This window comes from Arabidopsis thaliana, chromosome 5, assembly GCF_000001735.4.
Source record: "Arabidopsis thaliana chromosome 5, partial sequence".
Classification (NCBI taxonomy): Eukaryota; Viridiplantae; Streptophyta; class Magnoliopsida; order Brassicales; family Brassicaceae; genus Arabidopsis; species Arabidopsis thaliana.
The window spans coordinates 22,272,835-22,298,447 of NC_003076.8; the positions used below are offsets into that span (position 1 = coordinate 22,272,835).

The following is a 25,613-nucleotide window of genomic DNA, read 5'->3' on the forward strand; positions in this document are numbered from 1 at the left end:
CTTAAAGAAGTTAACTGTTTTTTTTTTTTTTTTTTTTTTGTAAAAACTGATAGATACAGATTGATAAATGATAAATTTGCTATAACATATGTAAGTAACCCAATTTTTTTTGTGTGTGTTAAATTACCATAATTTGTACTCGAAATAGTTCAACAAAATAATCATCATAATATAAAATCATTACTTTTAAAGAATCACATTAGTCAATTTAAATCTTAACTCATAAGCGAAAATCACATTCGCGAGATTAAAGTTTTCTAGTTATCAGAAAAAAACGAAACCTTTCTCAGATTGAAATCGAAAGCACGGATCTTTCTTCATACCTCAAACCTGCAGGATCCATTCATGATTTTGGAGATCTGTTTATCAAATCTCAGGTTATTAAATCTCCACTTCTCGTTTAATTCTGTTCTTAGCCCACGTTGGTTTAAAAATCTAGAGTTTTGATCGCAATTTGTGATTTTTGATTTCAGATCAGAAGCTTCTACGAGTTGATTATATGCTGTGTTTGCAGATCTGGGTTTGGTTATATTTCTGAGTAAATCTCTCACCCAACACCATGTGTGATCAAAGACCAAATCTTTTAGGGTCTCTCGTGTTGTTGGGTTTCTTCATCTTCTTTGTAAATGGAGAAGAATGCTCTAATTCGAGCTCATTGATTGGGCATGAGTCTGAGTTCAAGATGTTGCAACATCAGCTTCGTGGGGTTTTCACTGTTGTCGATGATTGTTCGTTTAGGGTTTCTCGTTTTGATATGCTCTCTGGTTCCGAGGTTCATTGGTGGGGTGCTATGTCTTCTGATTTTGATAATATGACTAATGATGGCTTTGTTATCTCTGATCAGAAGCTTAATCAAACATTCAAAAACTCATCTTTTATTGTTCGGTTGTTGGGTAATGTTACTTGGGATAAGTTAGGTGTGGTTTCGGTTTGGGACTTACCTACTGCTTCTGATTTTGGGCATGTTCTACTCTCTAATGCGACGGAATCAGATACTTCAAAAGCTGAATCTCCTCCTTCAGAGAGCAATGATGTTGCTCCAGGGAAATCGAATAACAGTGAGCCTTTTAAGGCTCCTACTATGTTTGATAATTGTAAGAAACTTTCGGATAAGTATAGGCTTAGGTGGAGCTTGAATGCAGAGAAAGGTTATGTTGATATTGGTTTAGAGGCTACTACTGGTTTATTGAACTACATGGCGTTTGGTTGGGCTAAACCGAATTCTACATCGAACTTGATGTTGAATGCTGATGTTGTGGTTACTGGGATTAGAGAGGATGGCTTCCCGTTTGCTGATGATTTTTATATCACGGAGTCTAGTGTGTGTTCTGTGAAGGAAGGTACAGCTACTGGGGTTTGTCCTGATACTGTGTATGAAGAGGCAGATTCAGTTGGTTCTTCGGTGAATAATACAAAACTGGTTTACGGGCATAGGATAGATGGAGTTTCGTTTGTTAGGTATAGGAGACCGTTGAATGATAGTGATAATAAGTTTGATTTTCCTGTGAATTCAACTGAAAGCCTGACAGTTATTTGGGCACTTGGGGTGATAAAACCCCCAGATGTTATTAATCCTTACTATCTCCCTGTGAATCATGGCGGTGTGGAATCAGAAAACTTTGGACATTTTTCGCTTAATCTTTCGGATCATGTGGATGAATGTTTGGGACCATTGGATGCAGACAACAAGTATGATCAAGATGTGATCATTGCTGATGCCCACGCGCCTCTTGTTGTCACGGCTGGACCTTCTGTGCATTATCCGAACCCTCCTAATCCTTCAAAGGTTCTGTATATTAACAAGAAAGAAGCGCCGGTATTGAAAGTGGAAAGAGGGGTTCCTGTGAAGTTTTCAATAGAAGCAGGACACGACGTTTCTTTCTACATAACTTCAGATTTTCTTGGTGGGAATGCTTCTCTAAGGAACAGAACTGAGACAATCTATGCGGGTGGGCAAGAAACTCATGGAGTACTATCGAGTCCGTCAGAGCTGGTTTGGGCTCCTAATAGAAATACACCTGACCAACTGTATTATCACTCGATTTTTCAAGAGAAAATGGGTTGGAAGGTTCAGGTTGTTGACGGGGGACTTTCAGATATGTACAACAACAGTGTTAATCTAGATGATCAGCAAGTTAAGTTCTTTTGGACCATAGTAGGGGATTCAATATCGATTGCGGCTCGTGGTGAGAAGAAAAGTGGCTATCTTGCAATTGGTTTTGGTAGCGAAATGACAAACAGTTATGCTTATATTGGTTGGTTTGATAGAAATGGAACAGGGCATGTAAATACTTACTGGATCGATGGAGAATCCGCTTCCGCTGTGCATCCTACAACCGAAAATATGACATACGTGAGATGCAAATCCGAAGAGGGAATCATCACACTGGAATTTACCCGTCCTTTAAAACCATCATGCAGTCATCGAGATAGACCAGAATGTAAGAATATGATTGATCCCACAACTCCTCTTAAAGTGATATGGGCAATGGGTGCTAAATGGACAGATGGTCAGTTGACTGAGAGAAACATGCACTCGGTTACAAGTCAGAGACCTGTCCGTGTAATGTTAACACGTGGATCCGCAGAAGCAGATCAAGATCTAAGACCGGTCCTGGGGGTTCATGGATTTATGATGTTCCTTGCTTGGGGAATTCTGCTTCCAGGTGGAATATTATCCGCTAGATACCTGAAACACATAAAAGGTGATGGCTGGTTCAAGATTCATATGTATCTTCAATGTTCTGGACTAGCCATTGTCTTCCTAGGCCTCCTCTTCGCAGTAGCTGAGCTCAACGGTTTCAGCTTCAGTTCAACCCACGTAAAGTTCGGTTTCACAGCCATAGTTTTAGCTTGCGCTCAGCCCGTGAACGCTTGGCTAAGACCTGCGAAACCTGCTCAAGGAGAATTAATCTCTTCGAAGCGGTTAATCTGGGAGTATTCTCATTCGATTGTCGGTCAATCAGCTGTTGTAGTTGGAGTTGTGGCGCTTTTCACGGGAATGAAACATCTGGGAGAAAGGAATGGAACTGAGAACGTGGACGGGCTTAACTTGGCCCTCGGGTTATGGGTCTTCCTCTGTGTGGTTACTGTTGCGTATTTGGAGTACCGGGAAAGAGGAAGAAGAAGAGCGAGGAATCTAAGCAGAGGAAATTGGGTTTTGGGGAATGTGGAAGAAGATGATTCCATTGATCTAATAGACTCAAGAGGAGGTTTCAGAGATAAAGATGATGAAGATAGAAATGGAGGGAGGATGGAAATTCAGTTAGAGCCGTTGAAATAATAGTAACTTTTTTTTTCAGATTCTTTTTTTTTGTTTATGTTTTTTTTTTCTTCATTACCGAACAAGAAAAACACACGAGAGGAGTTTTGTCTTTTACTTATAAAATGCAACGGTCGATATATTGTATCTATGCATTAGAATTGTATACTTTTGAGAATTTGAGTTTTATATATACTACACAATCAGTTTTGAGTTTTTTTTTAACTCGAGTCTTCACTCATTAGTGTTAAACTTTGGGTCGAGCCCTCTTGAAATTGTATAGTACCTTCGAATCTTGTAAACATTGACTATATCAACTATTTGTTTTTTAAATTCAATTTTTCTGTCCAATAAAAACAAGAACATCCAAGCATATGACTATCAACATGAAAATGCACACAAAACCAACGCTATTTTCTTTCAACTATATTTTTTTTTATCGACGATATTCGTTCACCTCTTTTTAAAAAAAAAAATTATGTACAAAAATGATAAATAATTAAAGTAGACTAAATTAGGAATCGTAGTCGATAATGGGTTCACCTAAGGTCAAATTTCTGTCAATCTTCCAAGGCAAATTAAAAAGTCTAGCCAAAATGAATTTGAAGATCTTGTTCACATTTATGTTGTGTGTCGCACTTGAGAAGAACAATGACGCATTCATCACCTTCGCATATGCTCTTGCCTAATAAATCATATAGAACCAAATTAACTATTTTTTTATAGAAATGAATTATCACAATAAATCGAAATGTCTAAATCATCATGAAAACGTAAAATATGAAAAGGGTCTTAATTGGTAACGTGGTATGATTAAGTTGTATGATTGGTATTACCTGAGTGACGATGGTCCACTGAAGATTGGGTGGGAGCCGAACAAAGTCATCGAATTTTGTTCCTATTAGAATCGGAATTGCCGTCTGATTAAAGAAAACACAAAATTATAAAAAAAAGTTTTAAGATAAAGTATTTTGTTGGAATCAGATTCCAAAAACTTTATAATATACTCCTTGAATGTTAACAACTAATAAGAAAAGTCGACGTGCTAAATTTTATTTAGTTCAGGCGAAACTAAAACGAAAAACAGGAACCAATTTGTGTATAAAAAATGTAACGCGGAACAACAAAAAAAAAAGTAAACGTAACGTAACAACTCAAGTTGAACTTGGTTTCTTTACTTACTATAAAATAAAAAATTCAACTAAAACATATATAGATAGAACAAGAATCTAATCAACAAAAGATGACTGATGTGATCTTTTTATTATTCGCTTGCCAAAAACATAGATATTAAACGTACCTTGTTCCATTTTCTTGCCTGGCTATACCACCCGAAGACACTGCAAATCAAAACAAAACAAAATTACTACATTTTTAAAAATAAATATTGTTACAGCTAATAAAAAAAAAACAGGCAGATTGATGAAGAAATTTAAAAAAAAAAAAACCTGTTAAGAGTAGATCGACTGGTTAGATCAAACATGAACAAGATTGCTACTGCATCTTTACAAGCAATTGGTATATGATCTTTTGATCTCTTTTCATCACCTACAACAATCATTTTTCAATCTCCTAATTAATAAATTACAAAGACAAAGTACGTACTGTAATTGCCAATACACTAATCATCATATGATTAATTAATATTTTTAATTTGACTCACCTCCCACATCCCAAATGCTAAACGAAATAGTAACTCCTTGAACATAAAAAGTTTTGTCCATCAAATTCAAACCCGTCATCTCCAAGAAACTTTGATTCTCATCTCCAACATATTTTACCTTCAAATAAAATAAAATAAACATATGAGGATTAGTCAGTTAATTAAGGTACATAACAAGACAGTAATTAATACTTAGCACAAGAATCCATACTTACTACAAAAGTAGTCTTCCCTGTTTGACAATCGCCTAATAAACTGATCTTGAGACTAACCAAATCCGAATCCGAACTTGAACCAAACCTTCTACCGGAAACAGTAGGTTCTGTCGTAGTATCGTCGTCTCCGTCAAAGATATCGCCCGCGGTGGAAGAAATCTTGTGAACGATTCGCCGGTAAAGAATAGGTTTTTCGATGATACTTGAACAAGAAACAATTTTTCTCCATAGAAACCTAAAGAAATCTCCAAAGATCGATACCCTCTCGATGATTCTCCATTTTCTGTTCACGTGAACTATTTTCCGGCAGAAAGGAGTTATCTTTCCGGCGATCTCATGGACTTTCTCGGCCATTGATGAAACAGAGAGAAAGTTATGTGATCTTTTGGCATTCACAAGCTCACATCTTCTTTTTGCCTTTCCTTTTATGTTTTTCTTTTGTTACTGGCTAATTGGTAGTAATCGGTTTATATGGATTGGTAGTTGACCCGTCGTCTTAGAAAATATCTATATTACCCCTAGTTGATGCGTGTGTTCCTTTTGGTTTTTAGTTTTAAGCTCTTCGCGTGTTGTTATGGAAGGGTAATATAGTCAATTTAGAACTAATTATCTTTCCATGAAGTATAGTAAACCCAAAGTGTACGTGTCACTGCTCACTAGTTATATCATTTGATTGTTCAGCTTTTGTTCTTTTGTCAACATTTGATTATTCGTCTAAATTTAATCTTCATTGATAGCGTTCTCCTATAGTTTGTTCTTATTTGAATATTATTTATTCGTGTTGTTTATAAAAAGAATGATTATTGTTCCTACAATGTATTGTGATTTGATTATTCCTTAGTATTTCAATATGAATTTGACTATGTAATATATTATTCCTTAGTACTGAGAAATGAATGATAATCAAATATGTTATCAGTTGTTATAGTAACTCCATTTGAAACACAAAGCACGAGAATCTTGAGAAGCGTTTTGTTGAAGGAAACAATTTTGTTATTTTTGATATTTTCTTTTAAAAATGAGCAACAAATAAAGTAGTTTCTTAAAGAATGGTAAGTAAAGAAACATTTGTGGTCGACCATCGATGCAGTTACTGTTGCTTGGATCTATGTCACATTCATTACTTTTTATTTATTAATCTCACGAAAGTGTTCATTGTTTTTTTTTAAAAAATAATAGATATTCCATCTAACAAAAAGAAAACTATTTATTAAGAATTTTTTTTCTATTTACTTCCAATCTGGTTAACATTTATGTTTAAATGCATCTCCATTTATGAACAAATAACAATTTGTAAGAAAATTATAGACTTTCAAAATCAATAGAGAATCTAAAATTTAATCATTTACAAAAAGTATTAATGGCATAACTTTGTAGTTCCTAAATAGGACATTTCAAACACACGCACAAAAGAAGAATTTGTTGGCTTGTCCCTCTCGCTTCTTCTTTTATAACACTTGTTGAATTTAGTTATTCTTTAGCAATAACTATATTTAAGACCATTTTTTGTTTCATGTTTATTATACGTCAATGCATATTTCGAAACCATGACATATTAAAGCTTTTGTATCTTGGACGGTTTTAGTAAAACAATTAGATATATCTGATGGTTTTCCCACACGTTAATTTTGTTTGGAAATGTAGAACGAATCTAGATAACGTGTTTGTTGTCATGGAATCTTTTTCTTCAATCAGAAACTTCGTCTAGATGATATAGTTTATAAAAATTATATCGTTTAGTCATGCATGGTTCAATATATATACAGGCCACAGGTGTACGTATACATACAGATGATGGTCTAACCAACCACTAGAACCACCCAAGTTATTATATTTTTGATTACGAATCACAATACAACACATATTTTTTTCCTAGAGTATATGTTTATTGTAACTGGAGTTGGTTGATGATAATAGATTACTATTTCTTTGTTGGTGGAGTCTAACATCACATAAATATTTAATCTCAACACTTGTTAATAATTTGATCTTTGTCTTAACCAAATATATGATATATTAATGATATGTTTAGACAAATAAAATAAACTAAAATCCACTGAAACATGACTTTACTAAAAGTTCATCTATCAATTACCTTGATACGTATTTAAAAATTCTAACATTTTAATTATGATTCTTTTCAATAATAATCGTTCACTAATCACTATAAACAGTTCAAACTATCCACAAATAAATGAGTATTTATATTAGCCTATAAAAACTCAAAAAATCACGATATAAAATACAAAATACGAAGGAACCAATTGATGTGTTGGACCACGTGGATGCGGATCAAAAGAGACTTGATCAACTTATGGGAAACTCATGATGATAGGTGTTTGTTACCGAACATTCAAGTTCAATGATGTCGCTGGTCCTAACTAACCATATCTATTTAATTTCTTGTTTTTTTTTCACTTACCAAATTCGGAATTGTCAAGAAGAAGAACAAAGAGAATGCCAATATGACTTCTACTTGTCAAACTAATTCTCTGCACAGTCTCTCTCTCGAAAGCTCAGTTTCATCTACTCGTCTTTTCAAATATATATACAAAACACACATTAGTGCGTTTATTCATGTATCCGCCCATTATAGTCATGTCAATCTAGGTAAATTAGCCTGTTGATAAAGATAGATGCCAAAATACAAAATGAATGTAATTGACCAAAGCTTTTTGGTTTGACAAAGAAAGATTACATTGTGATTTGGTTTAACCGGTTCATACTCGATGTACAAACCAGATGTGTCACAGAGTATACAGGAAAGTTTTGCAGAGCTCTTAACCAATGCTCTCGTTGAGTTTAGAGAATCCAAGCTTCTTGAGTCTACTAGTTATCGGATTAGCCCAAGCTCGATCTGGATTCCCACATTTCACGTCCACAATCTCCACAATGTTCATTCTCTTCTCTCTTCTCGGGGTTCCTTGCAACGATACATTTTCAGAGCCAAGCATTGGAAGCTGATGAGTGCTTTTGGTATTGTGATGACCCTTTGGTGTTCTAACATTATCAGAGCCGAGCATTGAAAGCTGATGAATGCTTTTGGCATTGTGACCCTTTGATGTTCTAACATTATCAGAGCCAAGCATTGAAAGCTGATGGGTGGTTTTGGCATTGTGGCCCTTTGGTGTTCTAACATTGTTAACATTGCTGCTGCTGCTAGCTTCGTCTGATGATTTTCTTGGTTTTGTTCTTCTTGGAGTTGAAGAAGATGTGCCACAGTCTACTGAGACAGGGATTGTTGTTCTAATGGGTCTTGTTGTGGGAGTCTTAGGCGAAGTTTGTTTCATGGAGTCTAGCTCTCGTGTCATTAGAGTAGCGACTGTTCCTGTTGCTCCTATTTTTATGGATCCTCCTCCACCTTTGATCTGTTCAAGCTTCTGAACCATTATTGTAAATTTTATTTCGCCTCTGCAACTCTCTAAGAAGACACTTCTTGAGTTTTACCTGCTTCACGGGTCTGGATACAAATCTGAATAAACAAACAAAACATCAAATCTAAATGAATAAGTAACTTTTTTATACCAAAAAGTAGAAAACCAAACAAATGCACCACTGGCTTCCAAATTGGGGTATATGCGAAACGATTTAGTAGCTTAAGTTTCTAACTTAGCAAATTTGAAGCAGAAAAGAGGAACTGAGAGTTCCATGATAAAACCAATTGTGAAATGAGTCATTTCAAATGAGAGCTGAGAATTAGATGTTGCAAAGCTCTTCACAAGCACAATCTAGAGGAACAAACCAATTGTGTACTGCATCATCATAACTAAAGTCTTTGGCGTTCACTTTCAAGCCATATCCAGCGTATAAATGTAAAAGAAAAGAAAAAATCAAATCAAAGCACCAAGATCAAACTCTAACCATACTTATAAGCTGAGAAAGAAAAACATCAAAGCTAGTTATAGATACTAGACATGACACATTTGAATAAGTGCTTAAAGCACATCATTATCATACCACTGGTTCTCTTAACTAATATCAAATGTTTGGTATTACGTGTATCTATCAGATTGATTGAAATAGAAGGTTGAAACATAAAGCAAGGTAATGTCTCTCAGAAACGATTCCACGTTATTATCAAAATCAATCTCTATCAATCAAAAGCAAGAGGCAATCACAACAAAAGGAGGAAAAGAAAACCTACGCACTAGTGATTTGAAGTAAAACAAACATGAGAACGACATTTTTGTGATTCTAATCCTTGACCAGTCACATTCAACAGCGAAGAAACAAGTCCCAGAAAAAATAGGCCAAATTCACATAAAGAACAAACACAAATTCCCTTAATTAAAAAGCAACCTAGCTAATAATCTCGATAGATCACCAAACCATGGATTCGCACAAAGAAAGCTTACCGATTTATAATGGATCAAGTGATCAGAAGAAAGCTAAACCCTTTTCAAATTTCAAAACTTTTAGAACTCCACCATGTAATTGATCTAATTGGATTAAGGAACAGCATTGAACATTTAGGTCTACAAGAGGGGAAAATAAAAATCAAAACTTTGGTCTTTTGATTGGTTTTGAAATCTGAGTTTCCTTGTTGGGGCGTGATGAATTAAGCAGCGACTAGTCAACGTTCCTTGTTTACAGTGTAGAGTAGATTGCTCCAATCATTTTTATTGGACTCGGAGGTAATAATGTTTCACTTTTTTTACGAACAGGAAGAAAAATATGCAAATTATACTGAAAGCCCTAAACTTTTGAGTTTATCACATTTTTAACCTAAAGTTATCAGTTGTATCAAAATGATGTAGTTATATTGAAACTCTCTTCACCAGTTAGAGGCTTTAAAGACTTGCCGACAAAATGTAGAAGTAGGTGTATATCTCCGGCCATTTCAGTAACTAGTTCTGTTCTTGGATGTCGTGTGTTTTGTCTAAGGGAGAAGCGAGAAGAGATTAAAAGATTAGACCTTTTCGCATTCATGGATTCGAAGTTGAGAAATTTTGTGATGGGTCTGTTTGTGATGACTGCGATCTTGAATAATTCTGGTGTTGGCGCGTGGACTGGAGAGATTCGTGGTAGAGTTGTGTGTGATGTCTGTGCTGATTCTTCAATTGGACCAGAAGATCATGTTCTTGAAGGTTAGTATCTCTGTCCCTCTTCTTTATGTCTTCTCTTTAGTCAGTTTTAGATGTTCGATTGCTGGGAAGAAGAACAATTGTCTGATTTTGAGAAATTCTTTGGATTTAACTGTGTAGAACTCTGGATTCACTTTTAAGTAGTGCTTCTTCAGAAAGAGTGTTGCTTTGCTAATGTTCTGATGGATTTCTTCAGAGTGATTACTGTTCAATTCAGTAGTAGTTGTTTCTCACTCATCAAATTGGTGTGAATTTCTTCAGAGTAGTTTATTAGCCCGAAGCTTGTTGGTACTGTTTGTTCTTATTTCTTGAGCAAATGGTGCATATCTTGGTGAGTGTGTGTCTACAGTTTTTGCAGATTCTTATTTTTCTTTTTTAATAACATAAATCAAAGTTAGAGGGGATTTTGTTTAGTATCATCTCTGGTCTCTCTGCGACATAAAAATCTGTTATGTTCATTTTCCTTATGTTTTTAGCTGCGCTTTTGTATATATCCTATAGTGTCAAATGTTTTTTGCAGATTATGTTATACTTCTATGCGAAATCTTTTCAAGTTTTCTGATTCATATTTGGTTCTCTGAATTCCATGAATCAAATTTAGGAGAGCTTATGGCTTGGATCATCTCTTGTCTCTCCGGAACTTAGTAATTAGTTTGTTCATCCTTGTGTTTCCAGCTAGTTTTATGTATTATCCGATAGTGTTAATGATTTTTCCACACTGCTTCATATTCCAAATAGTCTTGTTGATAACTCAAAACCGGGATTGCTTAGAAGCCACTCGGTTTTATGTGTTTACCATTCTGCTAGTGAAATGATCTCTTTGGCACTTTTAACCGTGTTATGTGATCCAGTCACTTCATATCATTGACGTATCAATCACATTTGCGAGCTGTTATTGTTCAATCTTTACAGGAGCTGAGGTTGCGGTTCTGTGCATAACCAAATCTGGAGAAGTTGTGAACTACCAAGCTTTCACAAACTCAAAAGGTGTCTACACAGTTGCAGAGACAATGCCAGAGAGCGAACGTTGGGACGCTTGCCTTGCAAGACCCATCAGCAGCTTCCACACACCTTGCAATCGCCTACACCAAACCAATACCGGAATCAAATTCACTTATAACCGCCCTTCCGGTTTCTTTCATGCCGTGAAACCATTTGTGTATCGACCTCAATATGCACCTTCTTATTGCTGATTCAAAGACACCTTGTAAAAGTCCTTGTAAGTTGTAATACTAACTAGTTTGGATTTGTGAAATGCTAATATGGATCAAGCTTAAAGTGTTTTGATGTAAGGATAAGAGAAGTTTGTTTATATAAAAGTCTTTAGTCAAAAGTCAAAGGGAGACTAGTCTCACAAGGCGGTGACGGGGGAGGTAAAGAACAATTAATTTTGAATGGGTCCTACAGATGACGTGTTCAAATGTTATAGGGTCAACAACGTGTCTCAAGTATTTTGCTGGGAGAAAGACGAAAATATCCCTATCGTCATTCTTTGCGTCAGTCAACTGAAAAATTGAATTTCGTCTAGACGAGGAAAGCAATAAATCTAGGAAATCAAAAATCGTTATAAGAAGAAACAGAGAGGTTGCGACGGAGACAAGATTCTTCTGATGAACCGGAGAAGATAAGAAACGTGTTTTGTCTAATTTCTTGCGATTAAGGATGATACATTGGTTGAAGCAGCTGCGATCGGCGTTTGGCGTCGCGTTTCTGTGGCTCGTTTGTCTCATTTACTTCACTCAGGTTTGTTTTGGATTGTTGCCTTTAGTTTTTGGCAAATTCATATGAAAATGGCGATTCTCGCGTTGAGCCGAAACACAAAATGGTGATTGATTCTCGTTGCGGATTATTGATTAAGCAGAGAACGCATTTTTTTTTTCCGTTGTCGTTCTAATTACGCTATATCGTAATCTCGTGTATCAAATGTAATTAGGGATTCGAAACTTATGATTTTGAGATGTTTTTAAATTTGAAACGTTACTGGATCAAAATTATCGCGTTTTCCTCTGTTTTCGTGTGTTTTGAGACGATCACAGTATATTTGTTGAGATCGGTTTGGTTAATTTCGTGTTATTTAGGATTAGTAGCTATACTGAAATTGATTTTTGTGATCTTTGCTTATATAGGGATTTAGATCGTTTGTGTGGACAGCTGTTTCGTACCAGCTCAAAGACAGGCTACAGTTATCACCATCAGCTTCTCAGTTTGTCTTTTCGGTTGCCTTTTTTCCATGGAGCATAAAACCATTATATGGGTATGAATCTTCATGAATTACGAATGATGACTCAAAGTCTTGATTCAAGTAGGAGCTTTGTAGTAATGATATGTTTTTTTTTCTCTTTTGGTTTTTGGTAGAATCATTTCAGATTGTATACCAATTGGAGGGAAAAAGAGGACGCCGTATTTGGTGATATCGACTGTGCTCTCTCTTGTGCCATGGCTCGTGCTTGGTCTAGATTCAACCTCGAGAAGTTCAAGTCTCTATCTGATGATTTTCTTGACTGTACAAAATCTAGGATCAGCTATGGCTGATGTTGTGATTGATGCTATGATAGCTGAGGCAGTAAGACTTGAAAAGTAAGATTCTATGTTCTTTGGTTTTGGATCCGCACTTAGATCATAGTTTAATGCACTTAGTTGATTAGTTGAGTTATTCTTTTATTGTTTATCAGGGCTTCGTTTGCTGGAGATCTTCAGTCTGTATCATGGTTTGCAATGGCTGTGGGTGGAGTATGCGGTAGTTTATTAGGAGGCTATGCGTTATCTAACTTGAAGATAGAAACAATATTCCTCCTTTTCACGGTACTACCAGCGTTACAATTACTATCATGTGCTCTCGTCGAAGAAAGTCCTGCTAACAATGAACCATTGCCTGAGTTGTTGGATTCAAACGAGTTTGAAGAGAAAAGCTTGACGAGCAATGATAACTATCCAGATACGAGTAAGTCCAATACAAGAAGAAGGAAGGGGCAGAAGAAAGGTAAAAAAGGAGATTCCAACGGAAAGTCTGAGACACAGAAGAAGCAATCGAAGTCTTTAGCTTCACAGTGGTTCCAGTCACTAAAAGCAGCCACTTTTGGTTTGGGCCGTGCGTTTAAGCAACCGATCATTTTGAGGTAATGCAGGCTCTCTTAATTAGTCGCTTTCGAAATTTTTCTTCAAGTGTTGCTTTCTCATTTACTTTTCTCTGGTTTTACAGACCTATGGCATGGTTTTTCATTGCACATATCACTGTGCCAAATCTCTCTACCGTCATGTTCTATTACCAAACCGAGGTCTTGCAATTAGACGCTGCTTTCCTAGGAACTGCCCGTGTTGTTGGTTGGTTAGGTCTCATGTTTGGAACCTTTATCTACAATCGCTATCTGCAAGATATGACTCTACGCAAGTCTCTCCTGTAAGCCTAAATATCTCCCACATACACGTCATTGCTTTCTCAATATATCCTTCTTTTAAGTGATCTAACCAACAAAACATCATCACAGGTTTGCTCACATCGGGCTGTCTGTAACGATACTCCTAGATATGGTTCTAGTATCAAGAGCTAATGTGGGCTACGGAGTTTCAGACAAGACAATGGTGCTCTTCGGATCAGCTCTAGGTGATGCCATCAATCAACTCAAGTAAGTTGCTTTTACTTGTTTATTTCCTCTGGTACATTTCTTCCAAGAATTGCAACTCAATAATCATTCTTTGTCGCAGATTCATGCCGTTCCTGATCTTGTCTGGTCGTCTATGTCCACCTGGGATTGAAGGAACACTGTTTGCGCTGTTTATGTCGATAAACAACCTAGGAAACACAGTTGGATCGTTCATGGGAGCAGGATTGGCTTCACTTCTGGGAATATCGTCAGGGTCGTTTGACAATATGTTTATGGGCTTAGCCATTCAAGTGTTTTGCACTTATATACCCGTTTTGTTTCTTTTCTTGATTCCCAAAGAAGCTACAGGAGTATCAGCATCATAGGGCAGAGAGCAAAGAGCAAAGGTAGTTTCTCATAGAACAGTTTTAGATCAGAATTTTTGGATAACTTTTTTGGCATCAGTTTTTGACTTTCTTTAAACGCTTGGAATTGACTACACATCAGACAGACACTCGGTGGAGATTTGTTATATATACTAAATATATACTGCCTCATTTTTCTCTTGTCAACCTTACAGTCTTAATTCACTCCAAAATATGCATAATGAACATACAAAAACTAATCATTCAATTCGATTTAATTGTTCTATATTTCAATGATAAATGGTGCAAAAACCAAAAAGAAAAAGAAAATTCTAACTGTTAATTGTATTGATACTCTTAATATATTAATCTCGAAAGATTTTATGGTTTGAGTCTGAAATGTAATAAAGTGTTTTACAGTTCATTTCGTCCAATTTTCAACTTGGGGAGGAGAAAGTGATATGTATGCCGGCAAAAAAAAAAAAAAAAGTGAAATGTATTGGACGAAATTAGATAACTAGTGTTAAAAATAGTAATGAAGCTGAAGCTTAATTGGGCCTTGTGGGTTATATTAAATGGGCTATGAAGTTGGGAACAAAAAAAAAAAAAAAAAAAAAAAATTATCAGAGCCAGGTTTCGATCCTGGGACCTGTGGGTTATGGGCCCACCACGCTTCCGCTGCGCCACTCTGATTTTTTGTTAATCATCATACAAATCATTTAATTAACCAAATAATAAATCCGTTTGAAAGAGGATTTTCCGCTGGGACTCGCACGGTGAATAAAAAGTTCGACGATGAAAATGATGAGACGACGATAAACAAGAATCGGAGGATTACAAAACGCTGCTTCTTAAATCCGGTAAAAAAATGGTTCTTGATGCTTATGTAAAGTTTTTTTTTTTTTTTTTTTTTTGGTATCAATGTTAAGTAAATTGTTTGCGTCTATGCTTATGTAGTAGAGACTCATGAGATAATAAAGTTTTTTGCTTTTGAAGGTAAAGCTAGAGGTGGGCATTTCAAAATTCGGTTTGGTTCTGGTAATATGTTATATACCAAATTAGAACTTAATAAATTACATAAATTTGGTTCGGTTAGGGGAAAGGGTAGTGAATAAGTAATTGAAACCTACGAAGTTTCTAATTTGTTATGGTGTCGGACCATGTACATAACGTTAATTGAAGATTTGATTTGTTGCTTTGAAAACTCGCATTTTACAAATTTGGGAGTATTATGTAAATTGGAAGAAACGGCGACGTATTCTTTTAAATCTGCACGCCATTGAAACATACTTCAAGTATGTACACGTTAGTTCATTGATGACGCAACGTAACTAGATGATAACATTGAGATAAAGGAACTAAAATGACAAAAATTCTGTTAATTTTCTGTGTTGTGGTATACGCTAAATTATCTATCGTGAATCTGTGTATAATGTGTTGTATAGAACTATAGCTCATGTAATTATCGTTGCCGTCGAAATTTTATACAATTTTAGAATACTTTGATGATCTGATCTTACTTTTGTCACTATATTTTGGGTGATGTTTTTTTTTTACGTAAACGTAATATTTGTGATGAAATCTAAACCAATCTCATAATCGTTGTAAAATCTTTTAAAGAATAGTAAAAAACTATTTGTGTCCAAACGTAGACACATCAAAAAGATAAAAAAAATAATAATTCAGTCCACTATCCATCCAACCTTTAAATCACATACACATATCATCTTCATGATATTTTTTTAAAAATTTACAAATACTTTAGAGAAATCTTTTTCCTTGCTGATTCTAAACTTTCTGAGATTAATTACCTAAGTTAGAGAATTTGTGATTCTTGGTCTTGGATGATATTTTTACAAAACACTCAATTATTCAAACACAATAGCAATATATCATAGAACAACATATGCATTCATTAAACACGAAATTGTTTTTAAGAAACACCTAAATTACTTAATACAAGTCACATTTTGATAATTAGAATATTACAGATTTAGTTACAAAATAATCAAACTTACCACTTTAATACGGAAGTTATTTTTTTTTTTTTTCTTTTTTTTCCAGCGATTTATTTATTCTGTTTTTTTTTCCCTGAATATAAATAAAATAGAGTTAATAACGTGGAGAGACCCAAAAACAGAAACATGGCGTCTTCATCTTCCTCATCGTCTTCTTCTTCGCTTTCATCAATTCTCTCCATCGTCGTAGTACTGATTCTAATTGTATCAACCGCTGAATCAGTGAAATCACCGTTTCATCCTCGCGATTTGCTTCCGCATTTGCCCAGACAAGTCTCATGGCCGATTCTCAACTCTCTTTACGGCGCCGCCGATCTGCTTCCTACTTTCATCGGAACAGCGAGTTCTGGGAACGATTCCGTTGACTGGAAAGGTGCTTGTTTCTTTGAGAACACCGCTTGGTTAGAGTTTCATAACAAGTCTGGTAGCGAGTTTGGTGGAGGCACTCTTCACATTAAGGTGAAATTCAAAATTTGTAGTCGAAATCAATTTTGTTCCTTAGATCGTTCTGTTGCTTATTGAGTGATTTATGGGAGGTTTTTGTATATGGGTCCTCTTCAATTTTGACTTTTGAAACTTCTATTGTTGACCGTGAAGTCTAGAAGTTTTGGGATCCTGTAATTTAGGAGAAGATTTCGAATTGTATTTGATCTTCTTCTCTAGTGGATACTCTTAGAAGATGATGCTTCTTAATTCTTACACAAAGTTTTGGATTTTTTTTTTTTTTTTTGTATTCTAAGTTTGATTATGTTGTTTATGAAGGCGGATAAGGCACATAGTTGGACATGTATGGATCTTTATGTATTTGCAACTCCATATCGTGTTACATGGACTTGGTACTTCATTTCACGACAGCATACTGTGGAATTTCCGGAGTGGGATGGCAAAGCTGAGTATGAATATGTAAGTTTCTGTTGCTATATCTTTGGTTTCTTTATTTAGGATTTAGTATCTGTGTTTTTGGTTGATGTGTTTTGCGTACTACTTATTGGATCAGGTTAAGAACAAAGGAGTTTCTATATTCCTTATGCACGCAGGGATGTTAGGAACACTTCAAGCACTGTGGGATGTTTTTCCTCTCTTTAGCAATACTGGTTGGGGGGAGAGCTCTAATCTTGCGTTTCTTGAGAAGCATATGGGAGCTAATTTTGAACCTCGTCCTGAACCATGGGTTACAAATGTTACAACTGATCAAATCCAGTCTGGTGACCTCTTAGCTATTTCAAAGATTCGTGGGCGGTGGGGTGGTTTTGAGACTCTTGAGAAATGGGTGAGTGGGGCATATGCTGGTCATTCCGCCGTTGCCTTGAGAGACTCTGAAGGGAAACTTTGGGTTGGTGAGTCAGGAAATGAAAATGATAAGGTAACAACAACACTTCAAAGTGCTGCCCTAAAGTTAAGTTGCAAGATTTTTTTTGATGAAGTTTTTTTTTTTCTTGTCATAGGGAGAAGATGTAATAGCAATCTTACCATGGGAGGAGTGGTGGGCATTTGAACAAACAAAGGATGACTCGAATCCTCAGATTGCACTGCTACCTTTGCATCCCGATGTTCGTGCTAAATTTGATGTTGCTGCTGCTTGGAAATATGCTCGCAGCATGGAGGGTAAACCATATGGTTATCACAACTTGATTTTTAGTTGGATTGATACCGTTAGTGAAAACTACCCGCCTCCTCTAGATGCCCATCTTGTAAGTTTTTGTTTTTCATTTCTCACAATATAGTTCTTGATGAATGAATACACTTTCAAATCGTTTTAACTTCGGGCTTCTCTTTCTTTCAGGTTGCATCTTTCATGACTGTTTGGAGCCAAATGCAGCCTGAGTATGCTGCTAACATGTGGAATGAAGCCTTGAACAAGCGACTGGGAACAGAGGTATTAACATCTTCATGATTCATAGATGATTTTTTTAATTAATGCTTATCCTTATTAGAGATGGTCCTAATATCTGATTCTTCTGTACTATCGTATCCTTCATGTTGTATACGATTCTACATTTTTCTCTGCTCTTATAGTTTGACTCTGTTCCTTGTTCTTCGTTTTTTTTCTCTTCTTCTCTAACATGGTTAAAATTGCAGGGTCTTGATCTTTCTGATGTACTGGTAGAAGTAGAGAAGCGTGGATCCTCATTTGACAAATTACTGGCAGTACCTGAACTAGACGATTGGATATACAGCGATGGTAAATCAACCTCATGCATCGCTTTCATTCTCGAAATGTACAAAGAAGCTGGCCTATTCGGTCCACTTGCTAGTTCTATTCAAGTCACGGAATTCACGGTAAGAATTTGTACACAGTCTCTGCTTCCCTTCATGCACGCAAGCTCATGTGACCATTTTCATTTCTTAATCTCTTGAATCTGCAGATAAAAGATGCTTACATGCTCAACTTTTTCGAGAACAACGCAAGTCGTCTTCCTACATGGTGCAATGACAATGACAGTGTGAAGCTTCCTTACTGTCAGATACTTGGGAAATACAGAATGGAACTTCCTGGTTACAACACTATGGAACCATACTCGCACATGAACGAACAATGTCCAACTCTGCCTCCAAAGTACAACAGACCAGATAACTGCTAAAAGAATTCTCCTCCGATGTCTGTTTGATTTTAGGAAAAAAGTTCAAATGTATTACCGTTGAAAACTCAACAATTACTTTATCTGTTTGTATATAACTATATATATATCATTCAGGTTTGTAGCAACTGCTCATCATGTAAACTGTGTTTGGATATGATACACACAAATAGAAATTACAAGTTTCATCTTTTGGTTATGTTTCGTCTTCCGGTTTAGTTTGGTTTATCTGGATTAAACCGGTCTCATCTTCATCGTAAAGAAAGAAAGTAGAAGCAAAGCTTGAAGCTTTTGGATTTCTAATGTGTGTGAATCGTGATGTTGTCATCAGGACAGATGATGGGCCATGTCGTGGCCCGAACTCAGATGATCTTGTCTCGAAGTAACTTCGCCGATTGTATACGGTGTCAGGGCGTGAGAGTTTCAAAAACCCTAAAAATGGGGACAAAGCGACCCACTTGCCCTTCTTGCGATAAACCTAGCCAGCTCTGTCTCTGCAAGAAGATGAGATCTCCATGTTTTGATAATCAGGTGAGTATTACTATTCTTCAGCATAGTCTCGAGAGAAAACACGCGCTAAATTCTACTCGAATCGCTAGATTAGGGCTTAAGAATGTTGGTGTGACTACTGTTTTCGATGTTCATGATGAGGCAGAGTTCTTAATCAGGGTTATTGGATCGGGTTGCAGCAAGATTGACACGAATCATTTGGATTCTGAGTATAGGGTAGAGAATGTTGCTTCTTTGGAACTTGATGATAGCTTTAAGTTAGGTAGTAGTGGCAATGTGGAGAACTTAGAATCTGAGAAGAATGTGGTGCTTGTTGATCATGGAAGCTTGGAAATTGCTGAAAGTTTGAATCTTTCTCAACATTTGAGTGAAATTTCTTATCGGGATTCGCGGGTTAGGGATAAGATAGGTTCTTATGAAGAAGATTTGATAAAAATCTGTATGAAGAAACATGGTGTCATCAGCAATGTCTCACACTCTTTGATGCTTGAAACCAATGTGAAGGTTCTTAGTTTTGATCATATATTGGCTTCTCCTGCAGCCATGGATGTCTTGGCAAAAGGTTTTATGGTAACAAAGTTTTCAGAAGGAAAGCAAGAGTTTGAGCTCGAGGTTCCTCCTGGATCAGCTTTGTTGTTCCCGAGCGAAGAATCGGTAAAGATCAATTATCTTAAAGAGAAAGAAGAGTTAAAAGTAAGGAATCTGATTGTTCTTGATGGGACTTGGTCGAAGGCTAGAAGAATATACCTTGAGAATCCATGGCTAAAGCTTTTACGTTGCCATGTGAAGCTAGAAATAGAAGGTACAAGTTTATACAAAGAAGTACGACGGCAGCCAAGAGCGGGATGTTTATCCACGATAGAGAGTATTGTATACGCGATGAAGGAGATCGGTGAAGATCCTGAAGGTTTAGATAATATGTTGAATGTTTTTGAATCCATGGTTGAAGATCAACGAAGATGTAAAGATGAGAACTTTAACAAGATTATCTGAAAGACAAAATTACTCTGCTGTTGTAACTTGTAAGCTGAATGAATTAGATTCTTCAATTTTGATAATTATGCCGAAAGTTGGAGTCGTTTTTGGCAATTTATTAAAACAATTGAAGATATAAATGTTGGGGTGTGAACAAGAAAAATTCATAGTTCTGGGCCAATATGTAAATTAGGAAATATAAGTTTTGTTGAGTAAGACTTTTGTTAATTTTGAACTCAGAGTGTGTTTTCGTTTCCGAATGCTTTCAATTCGCAGAAGCTTAACTCTAGCAAAAGAGCCAAAAGATTTGTTTTTGTTTTTGTGTAATCTCCGAGCTCGATGTGTATCTACAGATGACTATGATCCACCATTTTCGCCTCTCTCTAAACCCACTAAACCTCCAAAAGAGAAGAAGAAGCAGAAGACGAAGAAGCAAGACCAGTCGTCGGAGCTGGTAAATGACCTGAAGATTCCAGTGATTTCAGACCTCCCTTTCGATTTTAGGTATTCGTATTCAGAAACTAACCCGGAAATTGAACCGATTGGATTCCGTGAACCGAAACGGTTCTCTCCATTTGGACCGGGTCGATTGGACCGGAAATGGACTGGGACTACCGCACTGGCGTCGCCGGAGATTGATCAGAGTCAATGGGTGGAGGAGAGAGCAAGAGTTCTCGGCGAGACTTTGACAGAGGATGAAGTTACAGAGCTTATTGAACGGTATCGGCATAGTGACTGTACACGACAGATTAATCTCGGTACAATTTTGAATCTTTTGCCTAAGTTTTTTAGCTTTGAAATTAGTTTGCTTGATCAAATCGAATCGTCTTCAAAGTTAAGAGCTTTCGTCATCGTTGATGTTGCAGATTCACTAGTGGTAGAAACTTCTTTGTGTTGACATCACTTGTAGATTTGTGGTCTTGATGATGATCATGTTGTGATATAATCAAATTATGTGATTGGTCTCTTCTTATAAACTTTGTGATGTTATCAGGGAAAGGTGGTGTGACTCACAATATGATAGATGATATTCATAACCATTGGAAGAAAGCTGAGGCAGTGAGGATCAAATGCTTGGGAGTACCAACTCTTGACATGGACAACATATGTTTCCACCTCGAGGTGTCTATTATTAGATCTCCAGAACACGGCTCTGTTTTTCTTTCGGTTGATCTTACTATAGTTGTGTTCTTGATAGGAAAAATCCGGTGGAAAGATTGTATACAGAAACATAAACATTCTAGTTTTGTACCGGGGAAGGAATTATGATCCGAAGAGTCGTCCCATCATTCCACTCATGTTATGGAAGCCTCATCCGCCAATATACCCAAGACTTGTAAAGAATGTGGCTGATGGGTTAGAATTTGAAGAGACCAAGGAGATGAGAAATCGTGGGCTTCATTCTCCTGCCTTAATGAAACTTAGTAAGTAGTATATACATCGTCAAGTTCTTTGTCATTTTTCTAGTATTTCCTCGTTTTTGATTGGCGGATTGTATTGTGATTCAGCTAGGAATGGTGTTTATGTTAATGTCGTTGGAAGAGTGAGGGAAGAGTTTGAAACAGAAGAGATTGTGAGACTAGATTGCACTCATGTTGGGATGAGTGACTGCAAACGAATTGGTGTGAAACTAAAGGTATAATAAACTGTAAATGGTTTGCTTGTCTTATATTGTCTGTCAGATTCTCTAGAATTGATCTATCTTGATGCTGTGATCAAAATTGCAGGAGATGGTTCCATGTGTTCCCATATTGTTCAAAGATGAGCAGATCATACTCTGGAGAGGGAAGAGGACTGGTGAAGAAGAGCTTGTTACTCTATGAATCTTTGATCTAGAATCATGATCATGTGAGTGATGTGACCTGAACAAATCCAACTGTAGACCAAAACTTCTTCATCGATACAACAGATACTAAAGTTTCACATGTCTCAGAAGTAGTCATAGATACAACAATCTTGGTTGATTTGTATATTCGATTATGTACTTCGGTTTGATTTATTGAACTAAAATTGGATCAGTCCAAAATTGTTCTTTATGAAATTGACTAATTTTATTTTATTTTTTTGATTAAGTTCATAATTTGATTTTTAGAGTAATCCAATTTACTGTTCTGTTGTCATCATTCTTACCTTAGAACACTAACCATGTTCAATTACTCAATATCATGGCCCGGTTCAAAACCAAACCGGTCAATGGTAGAACAACTAATGGGCTGATATAAAAATTGGGCCTATAAAAAAGCCTACAACTGTATATCATAACTATAAAAATGCTTTATTTTCGAAGCGAAAGTTTAGGTTTTGGTTTTTTTGTCCGTCGTAGTGATGCAGCAACCACCGTCAAACGCCGCCGGAGCTGGACAGATACCATCAGGACAACAGCATTTGTGGATGATGATGCAACAGCAGCAGCAGCAGCAGCAGATGCAGTTGTCTGCGGCGCCACTAGGTCAACATCAGTACGGTATTGGATCTCAGAATCCAGGATCCGCTAGCGATGTTAAGTCGTTGTGGATCGGAGACTTGCAGCAATGGATGGACGAGAACTACATCATGAGCGTCTTTGCTCAGTCTGGCGAGGTAATTTTACTTGACTGTTTATCAAAATCGAGATGAACATAGTCTTTTGCTTATCATGTAGAAGATTGATTAAGTATTGTTCTTTGCAATATAAATCTTCATTTTTTATGGTTAGTGAATACTTGGTGTTTTTGTTTGGTGGTTTCAGGCTACATCAGCTAAAGTCATTCGTAATAAGCTGACGGGACAATCTGAAGGTTATGGATTCATTGAGTTCGTCAGCCACTCTGTAGCAGAGCGGGTTTTGCAGACTTACAATGGTGCTCCCATGCCGAGCACTGAACAGACGTTTAGGCTCAACTGGGCTCAGGCTGGGGCTGGAGAGAAACGATTCCAGACTGAAGGGCCTGACCATACCATTTTCGTAGGTGACTTGGCACCTGAGGTGACTGACTATATGCTCTCGGACACATTCAAGAATGTGTATGGGTCTGTCAAAGGGGCTAAAGTTGTGCTTGACAGGACCACTGGAAGGTCCAAGGGGTATGGGTTTGTTAGGTTTGCGGATGAAAATGAGCAGATGCGTGCCATGACTGAAATGAATGGTCAATACTGCTCGACAAGGCCTATGCGTATTGGTCCGGCTGCCAATAAGAATGCTCTTCCGATGCAACCAGGTATGTTTTATTATGTAGGAACTGTGTATATTGAGTATGTTGAAAGTTGATATGAAGTTTGTTTGTGTTTGTTTAACCTTCTATGTTGAGCATTATATTTGAGTGTCTTTTTGGGTGCTGTATTTCTCTCTGATCAGTTTAGTTTCTTCTTTCAATTAGTGCTCAAAGATTAAGAGTTCTCATCTGCTCTTTTTCCTTTCGGTTTTGGATTTTCTGCAAAATAAATTTTGATATCGTAAAGCATCCAAAAACTTATAAAGATCAGCTCATGTTGTCTTAAAGCAGGAGAACAAGTGGCTCTCTTTGGGGGAGCCTGGAACTGATTTCAGCTGAAAATGATACCACTTTAATGCGTGGCCTCATTTAGGTCAGTCGGTTATGTTATCAGAAGAAGTTACATATAAGTGGCTATTATTAGCCTACAGTTTCAAATTACTTTCCAGTTCCTTACTTATATCACTTAGACATATTTATTTTGAGCCTTTTACCTTCAAATTCATTCTTTTTATATTCCGTAGCTCATTTTTCCCCTTATTTTATTTTCACCTTTACCTAAAGGCTAAAAGTTAATACTTCTTCTCTATGCAGACTGTTGCCAGTATTTTTTCATCTTTTGACAATAGTTTTCCTCTCTAGATTTATACTATTAAACGTTGGCCAAGGAGTTGTTATGTAAGTTGATTACTAGGAACTTCTAATATTGAAGAAATTTAGATGTAGGATGAAGAGTTTGCTTTCGTTATTCTATGCTTCGGCGTTAAGTCTCACATGGACCGTTTGATATGTGCTTAACGATTTGTACATCAATAATCAACTGACTTCAGATTTTTCTGATCTTGATCTCTGTATGTTATTTGGTTTCTTTGCTGGTATCTTCTTAGGTGTTGATGTGAATGATTTTTGCAAACGTTGTTTGAGTGAACTGTCTGTTGTTCTGCAGTTTAGTTTTGTAGTTTTCTCACCATGTCGAGTGGGGCGTTATGCAGTATCCATAGAAATTTTATAGCCATCTCTCTTGAGCTCACCCATCTGTTATTTGCAGCTATGTATCAAAACACTCAAGGAGCAAATGCTGGAGATAATGATCCTAATAACACAACAGTATGTCGCTAGTTTTCGTTTGTTATTCTCCAAAATCTTTAGTCTGTTGTTTTTGATAGACTGCAAGTTTAACGCGTTCTACTTTCAGATTTTTGTTGGAGGTCTGGATGCTAATGTTACAGACGATGAATTAAAGTCAATTTTTGGTCAATTTGGTGAACTTCTTCATGTGAAAATACCTCCAGGAAAACGTTGTGGATTCGTTCAATATGCCAACAAGTATAAAACATCATATCAGCCATTCATTATGAATTCCATTTTTTCTTGCTTACTTCATTATTCTCTTTGTTGTGCTTCAGGGCGTCTGCAGAGCATGCACTTTCGGTGCTGAATGGAACACAATTAGGTGGACAAAGCATCCGTCTTTCGTGGGGACGTAGTCCAAACAAGCAGGTTAGCTTGTTACCTGTTCTCCCACAATTTCTCAAATCTATACGTTTCAATCTTATTAGTGATATTATGAGCAAAATCATAACTTAAAACTTTGTCGTCACAGTCTGATCAAGCGCAATGGAACGGTGGTGGATACTATGGATACCCTCCACAGCCACAGGGCGGCTATGGTTATGCAGCTCAACCACCAACTCAAGACCCTAATGCGTACTATGGTGGTTACACTGGCTATGGCAACTATCAGCAGCAACGTCAGGTAACTCAATAACACTAATAAACAAGAATAATATTTTAAGATATGCATCATGTGAATATGTTCTTACCTTTCTTGTTTTTGCAATTGCAGTGAAACATCAACATCAGCTATTTCTACCAATGTCTTGGAACAAAAGATGAGCGATTGTGTCTTATTAGGACTTCTAGATTAAAAGTGCTCTCTTTTTGTTTGAGTTTTATTTTGCAAATGAGTCGATCTTGAATTTGCTATGAACAAAGTGTTTACTGAATGTTGAAACTTTATTCTGTTGTTTTTTAAAATAAATATTTATCCAAAATCAATCGTATTTACCACTTGCTATTGGTCAAACGGCTCAAACCTATAGAGATTTGGTTAAAGATGCACTCCCAAGTTTAAAAGAGTCCATGGCCTGATAGAAAATCTTGTTATAAA

At 36.5% G+C, this 25,613-nt stretch overlaps 9 protein-coding genes and 1 non-coding gene across 13 annotated transcripts; 7 read left to right on the top strand and 3 right to left on the bottom strand.

Annotated features, from left to right (window-relative positions):
• Nucleotides 1-154: 154 nt before the first annotated feature.
• AT5G54830 (DOMON domain-containing protein / dopamine beta-monooxygenase N-terminal domain-containing protein) lies at nucleotides 155-3,512 on the top strand. Its single transcript, NM_124864.5, has 2 exons — nucleotides 155-377; nucleotides 474-3,512. The coding sequence occupies exon 2, from the start codon at nucleotides 560-562 to the stop codon at nucleotides 3,281-3,283; it is 2,724 nt and encodes a 907-aa protein (NP_200294.1). The 5' UTR covers nucleotides 155-377; nucleotides 474-559; the 3' UTR covers nucleotides 3,284-3,512.
• SGP1 (Ras-related small GTP-binding family protein) lies at nucleotides 3,509-5,589 on the bottom strand. Of its 3 annotated transcripts, none has more exons than NM_001345101.1 (6): nucleotides 5,141-5,589; nucleotides 4,926-5,043; nucleotides 4,711-4,810; nucleotides 4,563-4,602; nucleotides 4,099-4,160; nucleotides 3,509-3,947 (listed from the first exon to the last, which is right to left on the bottom strand). In NM_001345101.1, exons 1-6 carry the CDS (start codon nucleotides 5,492-5,494, stop codon nucleotides 3,926-3,928), a joined length of 696 nt encoding a protein of 231 aa, NP_001331825.1. In that variant the 5' UTR covers nucleotides 5,495-5,589; the 3' UTR covers nucleotides 3,509-3,925. The 3 variants fall into 3 exon arrangements, with proteins under 3 accessions (NP_001331825.1, NP_200295.1, NP_974933.1); NM_124865.4 differs by having other exon boundaries at nucleotides 4,099-4,182; NM_203204.3 differs by having other exon boundaries at nucleotides 4,099-4,602.
• A 2,066-nt stretch (nucleotides 5,590-7,655) lies between these two features.
• Nucleotides 7,656-9,848, bottom strand: AT5G54850 (hexon). The gene is made up of 2 exons (NM_124866.5): nucleotides 9,496-9,848; nucleotides 7,656-8,612 (listed from the first exon to the last, which is right to left on the bottom strand). The coding sequence occupies exon 2, from the start codon at nucleotides 8,527-8,529 to the stop codon at nucleotides 7,921-7,923; it is 609 nt and encodes a 202-aa protein (NP_200296.1). The 5' UTR covers nucleotides 8,530-8,612; nucleotides 9,496-9,848; the 3' UTR covers nucleotides 7,656-7,920.
• Nucleotides 9,849-9,931: 83 nt separating this feature from the next.
• AT5G54855 (Pollen Ole e 1 allergen and extensin family protein) lies at nucleotides 9,932-11,557 on the top strand. Its single transcript, NM_124867.4, has 2 exons — nucleotides 9,932-10,227; nucleotides 11,137-11,557. The coding sequence occupies exons 1-2, from the start codon at nucleotides 10,068-10,070 to the stop codon at nucleotides 11,415-11,417; spliced, it is 441 nt and encodes a 146-aa protein (NP_568813.1). The 5' UTR covers nucleotides 9,932-10,067; the 3' UTR covers nucleotides 11,418-11,557.
• A 33-nt stretch (nucleotides 11,558-11,590) lies between these two features.
• Nucleotides 11,591-14,372, top strand: AT5G54860 (Major facilitator superfamily protein). The gene is made up of 7 exons (NM_124868.5): nucleotides 11,591-11,967; nucleotides 12,351-12,478; nucleotides 12,580-12,801; nucleotides 12,897-13,340; nucleotides 13,424-13,621; nucleotides 13,710-13,847; nucleotides 13,927-14,372. The coding sequence occupies exons 1-7, from the start codon at nucleotides 11,887-11,889 to the stop codon at nucleotides 14,189-14,191; spliced, it is 1,476 nt and encodes a 491-aa protein (NP_200297.2). The 5' UTR covers nucleotides 11,591-11,886; the 3' UTR covers nucleotides 14,192-14,372.
• A 419-nt stretch (nucleotides 14,373-14,791) lies between these two features.
• On the bottom strand, nucleotides 14,792-14,863 carry AT5G54865. The gene has a single exon. It is a non-coding gene; the product is annotated as a tRNA-Met (tRNA).
• A 1,406-nt stretch (nucleotides 14,864-16,269) lies between these two features.
• AT5G54870 (inositol-1,4,5-trisphosphate 5-phosphatase) lies at nucleotides 16,270-19,025 on the top strand. Of its 2 annotated transcripts, NM_124869.3 has the most exons (7): nucleotides 16,270-16,647; nucleotides 16,951-17,091; nucleotides 17,186-17,551; nucleotides 17,634-17,879; nucleotides 17,972-18,064; nucleotides 18,268-18,468; nucleotides 18,555-19,025. In NM_124869.3, the coding sequence occupies exons 1-7, from the start codon at nucleotides 16,315-16,317 to the stop codon at nucleotides 18,768-18,770; spliced, it is 1,596 nt and encodes a 531-aa protein (NP_200298.1). In that variant the 5' UTR covers nucleotides 16,270-16,314; the 3' UTR covers nucleotides 18,771-19,025. The 2 variants fall into 2 exon arrangements, with proteins under 2 accessions (NP_200298.1, NP_001330563.1); NM_001345102.1 differs by lacking the exon at nucleotides 16,270-16,647 and having other exon boundaries at nucleotides 16,912-17,091; nucleotides 18,555-18,965.
• On the top strand, nucleotides 19,026-20,466 carry AT5G54880 (DTW domain-containing protein). The gene has a single exon (NM_124870.4). The coding sequence runs from the start codon at nucleotides 19,086-19,088 to the stop codon at nucleotides 20,268-20,270; it is 1,185 nt and encodes a 394-aa protein (NP_568814.2). The 5' UTR covers nucleotides 19,026-19,085; the 3' UTR covers nucleotides 20,271-20,466.
• A 24-nt stretch (nucleotides 20,467-20,490) lies between these two features.
• Nucleotides 20,491-22,310, top strand: AT5G54890 (RNA-binding CRS1 / YhbY (CRM) domain-containing protein). The gene is made up of 5 exons (NM_124871.3): nucleotides 20,491-21,010; nucleotides 21,247-21,374; nucleotides 21,451-21,676; nucleotides 21,761-21,888; nucleotides 21,980-22,310. Exons 1-5 carry the CDS (start codon nucleotides 20,512-20,514, stop codon nucleotides 22,073-22,075), a joined length of 1,077 nt encoding a protein of 358 aa, NP_200300.1. The 5' UTR covers nucleotides 20,491-20,511; the 3' UTR covers nucleotides 22,076-22,310.
• A 224-nt stretch (nucleotides 22,311-22,534) lies between these two features.
• On the top strand, nucleotides 22,535-25,561 carry RBP45A (RNA-binding protein 45A). The gene is made up of 7 exons (NM_124872.3): nucleotides 22,535-22,832; nucleotides 22,981-23,449; nucleotides 24,492-24,550; nucleotides 24,639-24,769; nucleotides 24,850-24,943; nucleotides 25,047-25,199; nucleotides 25,290-25,561. Exons 1-7 carry the CDS (start codon nucleotides 22,578-22,580, stop codon nucleotides 25,290-25,292), a joined length of 1,164 nt encoding a protein of 387 aa, NP_568815.1. The 5' UTR covers nucleotides 22,535-22,577; the 3' UTR covers nucleotides 25,293-25,561.
• Nucleotides 25,562-25,613: the final 52 nt, after the last annotated feature.